Here is a 10138-nt window from a genome sequence, read left to right as displayed (position 1 = left end):
CCTTATCCTCCGTGAATTTGACCAATCCTCTTTTAAAGCCATTCGGGTTGGTGGCCATCATGGCAAATTCCAGTTTATCTATGTACTATGTGAAGAAGCACTTTCTTTCATTTTCCTGGGACCAATGTCCACAAGTTCTAGTGTTCAGAGACAAATTACAATGATCGATTTGGGTTCACCGAAGGGTAGGCACTTCAAATAGGTTTGAAACTGAGTGAAAATGTGATACATTTTATTGGACAGTTAGACAGCATATTATAACTTGCTTATTGTTATAACAGGTTGCTTATTGTATTCAGTTCGTCCTATTTTGTTGTGTTTTTTTCCTTTATGTGGTTTCATTGTTGGCATATTTGCAAATGTTAGACGACTTATCTGTTAGAATACAAAAAGAGGAAAATGAAAGCTCTGCAAACAAGAAATTTTCAAAGTCAACATCACGCCTGCCTGTCAAATCTGCTTATAAGCACATCTGCTTATAGGCAGATTTGGCTTGGTTTTGTTAGTCATCAACTGGCCATATTATGACTTTCCAATCCTGTTACAAACAGCAACCATTGGTCATTCAGAGCTGTTACATTGAGCAGATATTGCCTGTTCTTGAGCACCTGGGTATACAGCCTGTGGTTGTCATGCACAGTTTAAACTGGCTCAGTAATATTGCATGGCAGTTGATGGAGAGACTGATGAATGAGGTGATTTGGTACATTGGCAACTGATGTCCCTAAGGCACTCAAGCTTGCTGAGGAAGGTACTGGAGGCAGGGATATCTGGTTCTGTCTCCAAGGTGAAAGGGTGTGAGTTCCCCCAAGCCACAGCCCAAGATCTTTCTATCTTCTCAGCTTTGTTACCTTTCTCACTCACACTGGTTTTGAAGAGGAATCTACATGCCGACAGACAGAAATAGAGAGCATCTATACATGGGTCATTATACTGACCAAATTTACATCCTAAATAGAAATCTCACCAGTTTCTTGCAGCAGAATGAGTTGTTTAAATGACAGATTCATGGCAGCCCAAGAGGCACAATGGGGGGGGGGGGGATTAACCAAATATTTTATTAAAGGAAGGACCACACCCTACTTAGGAATAGTTCCCATATGAAACATAAACACTGCAAGGAGCAGAAAAGCTGCCATAAAAGCTTAGTTTACCTTCTGTTCTCTGAATGCTCTGCAACTTAAAGGAAATTCACCTTGCCACAAATAGCTTAAGAGATGTGAATATGTTATTGCAGAGCTTTCTTGATGAGTTTCTACGTGTTTGAGTTGGGTCAAAGCTGGAAAGACAGTGTGTGTGACATAATGGGACAGCTTGATTTCTTTTGCCCTGTTGCCTTTTATTGCTTCAGTTAAAAACATGTTAAGCTAACCTCTGTTATGAATACAATAAAAACTGTAAAGTGGTATATACTGTACTTGATAAGTAGCTATGCCATTCTGCATCTGCTTTTTGAAATGCCAGCTTAGTTCACAGTGGAGCTGATGGCATAAACCAAATATTCACCCCACCCCAATGTACTCCTGTTTCACCAAGCCAAAGCCATTCAGTCTGTACATGATTTGTAGCCCACGTAATACTTTGTGTTGAATTGTCTGAATATGTACTTTGGCATCTGGAAAGCGTACAGCATTTATGCAACTCAGGATGCCTGCTGGCATGCATACCTAGAATCTATATTACTATGTAGATTAGAGAGGCTCCTTTGTGGCTGCTGCTACTATCTATTAATATAGGTAAACATGCATTTTGGGGATACATTTGAATTTCAAAGCACATAACCATGTTTCTTCAAGGGTTCTGCTCAAGTGGATAAGCAAATGTGTGTTTTTTTAAGGTTAAGAATACCAAGCAAATACATTACTTTTGTTCCAGATGAATTTATTTAAAATTATTTTTCAACACTCTTACCTCCTTGTACAAACTCAACTAGCCATGATGGCTTTGCTCTGCCTCCACTGTTTCAGGCAGCATCCCTCTGAATATCAGTTTCTGGGGAACACAAGTGGGAAGTGTGTTGTTGTGATCAGGCCCTGCTTTTGGGCTTCCTGTGGGCAACTGGTTGGCCACTGTGAGAACAGGATGCTGGACTAGAGGGACTATTGGCCTGATCCTGTTATATTCTTTTATGAGCACATCCTTCCATCCATTTAGAAAACTTCGTGCCCTTCAGCCTAGGAATTCCTAAAATAGCTATCAATAATAAGAATAACCAGGGCTTTTTTCCTGCCAGAACTTGCTGGAACTCAGTGCCGCAACCTCTCAGAGGGGTGCCATTGCATAAGAGAATGAGGGAGGTGTTCGTGGTGAGTTCTGGCACCTCTTTTTCTAGAAAAACAGCACTGAGAACAACAAATTAAAACATATTAAAATGTTGTATTAATAGCAGAGCAGCATAAAACATGTTAAAAGAAAGTTAAGAAAATGTCAGAGACACACCAAGAAAAAAATCAGAAGCCTAAAACAAGAATACTTAGAAGACCTAGGCATTGAGAAAGATGCTGAGGCAAGTCACTCCAGAGAGTATTCAGATACAGAGCATCATAATTGAAAAGGTCCTTTCTTGGATCACCATTGTCTCGCCACTGAAGGAAGTAGAGTCCAAAGAACAAGGACATGAGGGAAGAACTTAATATTTGGTCAAGGGCTATCTCACTGAATAATCCAATACATGTATACTCTGGAATAAGTCCCATTGAACTCAGTGAAACTTACTCCAAAGCATGTGTGTCTAGGATTGCAACCTAACTTGATTTTATAAGCAGTAAAAAGGCATTTTTTCCAATTCATGTACTTTAGCTTTGAATTATTGTTCTGAATGTCAGTAGTGGGATGGATGTTTTTTGTTCAATGCCTTCAGAAGTAGTATGGGAAGTGTGTGTACCTGCCAGGTACTGACACTAATTCCTCATTGTTGCAAAACCTTCTGGTGAAATTTGATGAGAGTGAAAGCAATCTCCCTCAGAGGTGGCAACATCAAAGAGTTTTGCAAATACGAACTAGTTCACTGTCACAATCTTCCTGAGATGGAGATTCCAGGCTCAAAATTAGTACCCCCCTAATTATCCTGAGTGCAAAACAAATTCTTACTTGCGGTACACTGTCCCAAGAAATCAAACCATTTCACAATGACATCAAAAAGAATACTTGTTTTAAAGTGCCCCATATTGAAGTCTATTTGTACATGGAAATGTTACATGATAGTTGTCCTACTGAGGTGTCAATCTCACACATAAGCAAACAAATGAGAACCGGGGGGGGGGGGGAGGCTCCCTTGTGCCCTTGGCAAGGACCTGTATTGCCCCCCCCCCTGTTCCTTGTGCCTGCCTTAAAACCCTTGAGAGCTGCTGCCACACAGTGTAGATGAGCTACTTAGCTAGCTAGCTAGATGATCTAACTCATTTTAAGATAGCTCCCTATATTTACTTAATTATTTAGGGAGGGCATCCACAGATGGGCTGAATGATGAATGAGTCTCTCTTCTTTTTACAGTGGTACCTCAGGTTAAGTACTTAATTCGTTCCGGAGGTCTGTTCTTAACCTGAAACTGTTCTTAACCTGAAGCACCACTTTAGCTAATGGGGCCTCCTGCTGCCGCCGCGCCGCCGGAGCACAATTTCTGTTCTCATCCTGAAGCAAAGTTCTTAACCTGAAGCACTATTTCTGGGTTAGCGGAGTCTGTAACCTGAAGCGTATGTAACCCAAGGTACCACTGTACTTTATTTACACACACGCGCGCACACACACACACACACACACACACACACAGAGAGAGAGAGAGTAAGAGGACAATGCCAGTTGGACGGGAAGGCTTAATTTTTCCAGGTGTTTCAAGCAGTGCAAGTGGGCCCAGTCATGTCTATCCATCCCCACTAGGGGCAAAGAGGAACCCAGTTTCCCCACCCTCTGGCTCTACCACCCTCTCATTTCAGGGGGTCAAGTTCCCCAGATCCTGAGCAGAGCAGTGCCTCTCAGGTTCTGTCTTCTCCTCCTTCCCTCACACCGGTGATACCGTAATGCATGTAGTAGAGCCGCCTCCATTTTACATGGCGCACACGCATGCACACACAGAGATAGGGGAATGTGTCAGCAGCTGCTATTACTGCAATTGCAGTCATGCTGGAGATAAGCACATCCCCCTCCTGCTGTCTGGGGTGTGGTGCTGGTGGGAGCAGTGATCCCTAGTGAAGCTTTGACTATGGTTCCCGTCTGTAGCCAGGTTTGGGGTGGAACCTGGAAGAGGGTGGATTCACACACTTACCAGTGGCATGATTTTTGTGGGGGCCCCCCGGGCCTGCACCTTGGCCACAGCCAACTTTGCCAACGGCTTGGTGTGCCCCTGCTGGGGGGAGGGCATCTCTGCTAAGCCCTGCTCCCTTTACTATAAGGGTGTTTTAATAATAATAATAATAATAATAATAATAATCAAGCAGTCTATAAATTTTATGAAATAAATAAATATATGTAGTTTACCCACTAGTTGGCCATTGCTTGGCACTGACTTTGATGCATCTGGGTGGAGTTAGGAGTTTTCTGTTGCTGTTGGAGTGAGACAATAAAGTTCTTGTCTAGTTTCTTGACTGATGTTTCTATGTCAGTAATCCTCAACCTTTTCATACCTGGGACCCACTTCAAATCTAAACATGTATTTGGGGTCTAGTTTCTTGATTTATTTCTAATATTCGTATGGTGGTAGTACTGCTGCTGCCTAGGATCAGGTTGTGACCCTCTAAGCCTTCTAGGAGAGGTGTAACTTTATGCAGTTCAGCCCCTTGCAGAGTGGCCTCTGGGTAATGTCTGGACCACAGCCCTTTTGGGCACCTTTGGGATGGAAATGTTTCTTTGAGGAGCACCTGGAAGTGTTCTGCCTAAGGAGACTGGGAAAGAGTTCTGAGGAGGTTCAGAGGGTCCCCACCCCCTTGACATTTGGAAGGGAAGAGTTGAAGAAGGAAAGAAAGACCGAGGAAGCTACATGGGGGGGGGGGAGGTAAGAAGAGCCACCCGGAGAAGCAAGCAGAAGAGACAGAGAGTAGCCACCGCCTTCTGCCCTCACACAGTGTTCCTCCAGCAGCAGTTCTGTAGCCAAAGAATGACTGAGACTGACGCCTACAGCTGCATTCCACGCCCAGACTGCGCAGCCAGAGACAGGTCTGAGAGACTCTTAAGTGCACTCCAGTGGAAAACTACTTTATTGGACTCCACCTCCGTCTCCTTTGGTGCTTAGAGGCGTATCTTAAATTCTATATTCATCTACGGTATTCCTTTTGGTTCCTCCGCTTGTTCTTCCTCACTGTCGGATATAGCCTTGTTCTTGTTCCTTTGTTGTTCTATTGTCGCACCCAAGTTTCCCCCACCACAGGTCTCCTTTTTTGAAGATGTGGGGCTGATGGTATCACACACTATTTTGGAGGCCCTGGCATTCTCCCTGCCCACCTCGTCTACTTTATTACAGTTGGAACTTGGGTCCCAATGTTCCCTCTGCATAAGGGTGGATAAGACGTTGCAAGGGAAACAGGTAGGTATGAGGAGCTTAATAGGTACCTTTGCACAACCAAAAGCCACTTGATGGACACAGATTGCTTGCAGCTTCCGTCTCCGTTCATATGTCAAAGGATGAGGCTGAAGGAGTGTTGAGTGCTTTGACCTATTTCTTTGTTCATTCTGGACGGTTTCTGGAAGCAACCTGTCAGCAAGAATGTTAAATGCCATTAATCAATTACCCAAATTTTGCAGTAGGTAGAATTTGGTGGCAACCATATAATTAAGATTGATATCACTTTGGTTTTTCCTCTGATGTACAGAGAAAGAGCAGTAGCTCACAAGCAGGGCATTAGCCTCATAAGGTCCAAACCTAAGCATCTCTAGGTAGGGCTGGAAATTTCCCCTGTCTAAAACCCCGGGGAGTCACTGAAAAACATAGGTTAGTACTCTGACTCAGGCTGCATTTAGACATCATTTTATTTCATTTTATTAGACATCATTTTATTTCATTTTGTTGCATCATGCTTTCATACTTGTTCATTTTTACTTTTTATGTGATATTTCTCATGATGCATATCTAGTGGAAACCAGCAGAAATTTAGCGCTCCTTTCTGCATCAAGTGTTTCCAAAAGAAATCTGTTTGTACCCATGGTAACTTGAAAAATTGTGGGAGTTTAGTGCTGACAGTTCTTTCCTACCTTTTAAAATTTAGCACAACATGGCAGTATATTAGTGAAAAAAATCCCCACGGATCCATACCATAACAAGGTACACCAATGTAAAAGCAATGGCAGAAATGGAGACAGAAGCAGTAGCATTAAAATCAGTAAAACTAACATGATGAGTCCATCTGAGTACAGGCATAGTAGAAGACAGCTTCTTATGTCCCTAGAATATATGATGTGCATGAAGAAAGCCACAGGCTCTATCTCCCCAAGCACCACAGGTAACGGGGATGAGAATGATATCTGCCAGAGCTCATAGACCCCACTGCCAATCAGAGTAGATGATACTGAGCTACGTAGATGGTCCCAGTACAAGGTGACTTCACATGCTTGTATTCTGTGATTCATTCTAATTCATAGTGGATCCAAGGACTCCACATTACCAAGCCATGTTGTAACATTTTATCATGAAAGGTAGGGTTGTGTTGAATTCTGTCTAGTACCTTTTTCCTTCGTGAGACTCCCACTTGGTGAGTTGCTGTTGTCTACGCATCTTGTTGGAGAGTTATCGAGATTGGAGAAACCACGCTCTTCTTCCTAACTGTGAGATGGATTTGCTGTTGCCCTGGGCTCCATTGGGAGGAAGGGCGGGATAGAACAAAAATAAATAAATAAATAAATAAATAATCTCTTTTAGAAACTGCATAGCTGCTAAGTAGGGGTAGGTGGGGGGAATGTGATTCAGTTAATATTTAAATGCAAACTTGCCTTTAAACAAACCAAAACACAACCACTCTTTCCAATTCGGACTTATGTGAATTTTGTAATTAAGTTCTCCAACCAAGGAATGTCTACAAAAATACATTAATAGGGTAAAATACAGGCATGCAAAGGCATATTATTAGTGAAAAATAGCATAAAACTGCAAAATAAGGAGAAACAGCTTTGCAAAAAAAAAAATGTGCGCAGTAGGCGATACTGTGTTCATTAGGAAACATTGCACCCAAATGCTTCATGAATTTTCATGAAGATTAAAACATATATATCAGAAATTGCTGCAGAAAAATGGAATTTAGGATTGGGGGAAAATGAGAAACTGAGAGAACTGAAACTGACAGATCTGTTAATCCCTACTGATAAGTAAGCAAGGCTACATTCTGATACTACAGTTGTGGCAGTATTGTATCAGATGGAGAAGGAGTCTCATCATGGCCTCTTCCTACATGGATCAGGCAGTGAAGGATTGAGAAGTGCTGCAGGAGATTCCATCCACCAAGAAAATACACCAAATGGGCTCTAAGGAAATTTATACCATGTGTCCAGTTTGGTACCGTAGGCTGTGTTGTATGTATATACATACATACATACATACTGTTTCCCTCATACGTTGTAATTAAAAAATAGTAATTGAGCTTCTTTTAGCCAGGGGTTGCAAAATACGAGTCGCAACTATTGCTTGAGTCAGAGTAAAAAGATAGGTTCACTATGAGTAAGTTTGCTGACATAATGCCATTGGCAGTTTTGTTAAATTATATAGCACCAGACCCAGCAGATTATTAAAATCCTTTTGAAATGTCTGTGTTATATCATTAAAAAAGACATCCCTATCGGTAAACAAAGAAACCGATTGTCACCCTTGCAGATACTTCAGTAATTATAATGCTAAACTCATAAAACACAATTGTTGCATGCAGACATGCTAGATCTTGGCAAGTGGAGAATGGATGATACCCCCGACCTCAAAGGAAACGAACCTGTCATACCTGGATTAAACATTATGGGGTGTGTGTGTGAAAAGAATGTGGTATATGTTTTAATTGACATTACAAGCTTGTGATTTATGCTGTCATGTGAAACAAGATGTCAGTGTCAGCACAATGAAGGCCTCCCAGTTATACGAAATAGGAACAGAGGAAACTCTCTTTACCCACCTAGTTCAATATTGTCTTGCCGTACTGTCTTGACTTGCAGTGGCTCTCCAAGGTTTCACACATGAATCATTTCCAGACCTGCCTGGAGACACCATGGGATAGAACTTCTGGGAACGCCTGCGCACTGCCACTAAGCAATGGTCTATGAGGGACTGGTATTAACCAATCATTGTTGATTTATCGTTACATCTCGCCTCTCCTCCAAGGACTTCAAGGTGAAATGCACAGTTCTCCTTCTCCCCATTTTATCCTCATAACAGCCCTGTGAAGTAGGTTCAGCTGAGGGTGAGTGACTAACCTAAGGTTACCCAGTGGGTTTCATAGCTGAGTGGGGATTTGAACTCCAGCCTCCCAGATCCTAGTCCGACACTCTAACCACCACACCACATTGGCTCATAATCATAATAACCAGTATAAAAACCATGCATGCTAGTACTGAAGGGGATTCTGAAACTGGTCAATGTGCAGTCAGTGTTAATCTGAAGCGATGTGAATATGTATGCATGTAGGACTCCCTCAATGTCAGCAAACCTGAATATCCTATTTAACTCACACATTAGCTGGGCAGAACAGAACTTGCCTCATAACTGAACTTGTAACAGAACTTCCCTCATAACTGAACTTGTAACAGAACTTCCCTCATAACTGAATCTATCTCAAGGCAATTGTATAGAAGCCAGTTAATCAATTGATGATGATAGAGTGGCATATACAGGGCAAATAGGGTTAAAGTCTCACACGTTCCTGGGGGAAAGGGGGGCAATGTGACTCTCTGGGAATGATCCTTTGGGAATAGTAAACCAAGGAAGGCTGACATCTGTTGGGTCATCTGGGAGAAAGTCTCTTGGGAACAGTTGGGAGCACTGCTGAGGGAAAAGAGCCCATTAGCAAGAAACCCCCTTTAAGACCTGACCTCCATGCTCAGAGGAGAAGTCTGGACAGGTCAGCAGCTTCAAAGGAGTGGACTTGTTTGGCCATCCAAGATTTGGAAGTAAGTGCCCCACAGCATCCAGATATAAGTTGCCAGCCGCATCCTGCTCAGGTAAGGGATAAAGATTATCTCCATTTGCTACCTGAGCTGCAGTCAGGTCTATTATGAGGTGGGAATTTTGACTTTGTATATGTTAAATCAAGCATTTGATAACTTGCCCTAATCTCTCTTCTCCCCTCCCTCTTTGTAATAAAATACCCTTTTGTTCTCTATAGTATGAATCCTGAGAGGATTGGGAGGGGAGTAGCGAGGCAGGGAAGAGGAAATAGGCAACTGGTAAGATGGGTCCAAGAATGGGGCTAGGGTGGTCATGTGTCCTATTTTGCAGGGGACAGACCTCTATCTGAAGAGCTGTCATAGGAAAGTCCTCTATTTGAAGGAATCTTCCATTCAAAGGAATATCCAACTCAGAGATAAAGAACCCTAAGGGAGAACAGGTGCCTTCAAGCTGCTCATCAACAGTTAACACCTGGACAGCAGACTGAGCAGTCACTTAAGAACCTTTCTCAAGAACTGGCATGCAAAATATATATTCTGCCACTGAACTGTGGACTTTCTATGTAGTATTCTTCTGGACTGAAGTCATTTGCTCCTGGAGTGACAAAGTGTGCTCTCTGATATCATGTGGTAATGAGTTTTCTTGAGCTCCAGCTCCAGTTTCATGCCTCACTGGGGCCAGTGAGAACCATTAATTCCACTTTCCCTTACCCAGCAGTACAGCCCAATGGGCCAGCCAGCCTTGCTTGGAATCAATAGTCTTTCCAAAGCCAGACAATTGAAGAGACCATAATCTGACCATCTCGGCAGTCTCATGGTGGCACAAGAATATACCATGTACGAGGCTCTTATTTTTCATTCTTTTTCTTCTGATCCCCCTGGTGAAAATGAAGGAAATCCCTTTCTTTGTTTATTACTCCTGTCCTTCCTCTTTTCTTTTAATCCTGCAGAAACTTTAGTCTGCATGGATTCTGAAAAAAAGAGTGCTACACCTTCAAGGTGCGATCCTAAAATGTTGGACCTGGCAGTAAGATTCAGGTCACCCTATCCGTGAAATATGCATCATTGCAAA

At 42.5% G+C, this 10138-nt stretch overlaps 1 protein-coding gene across 1 annotated transcript; it reads right to left on the bottom strand.

Annotated features, from left to right (window-relative positions):
* Positions 1-255: 255 nt before the first annotated feature.
* Positions 256-9448, bottom strand: LOC308463460 (uncharacterized protein; the record flags this gene model as incomplete). The annotated part of the gene is made up of 5 exons (XM_080981862.1): positions 9407-9448; positions 8079-8340; positions 6651-6772; positions 5542-5683; positions 256-375 (listed from the first exon to the last, which is right to left on the bottom strand). The coding sequence occupies exons 3-5, from the start codon at positions 6698-6700 to the stop codon at positions 256-258; spliced, it is 312 nt and encodes a 103-aa protein (XP_080837988.1). The 5' UTR covers positions 6701-6772; positions 8079-8340; positions 9407-9448.
* Between the last annotated feature and the right edge of the window lie 690 nt (positions 9449-10138).

This window comes from Podarcis pityusensis (genome assembly GCF_964106645.2).
Source record: "Podarcis pityusensis genome assembly, chromosome: 1".
In the NCBI taxonomy this organism is placed as follows: Eukaryota; Metazoa; Chordata; class Lepidosauria; order Squamata; family Lacertidae; genus Podarcis; species Podarcis pityusensis.
The sequence above is the reverse complement of the archived record's forward strand: the minus strand, read 5'-3'. Positions and strand labels throughout refer to the sequence as shown.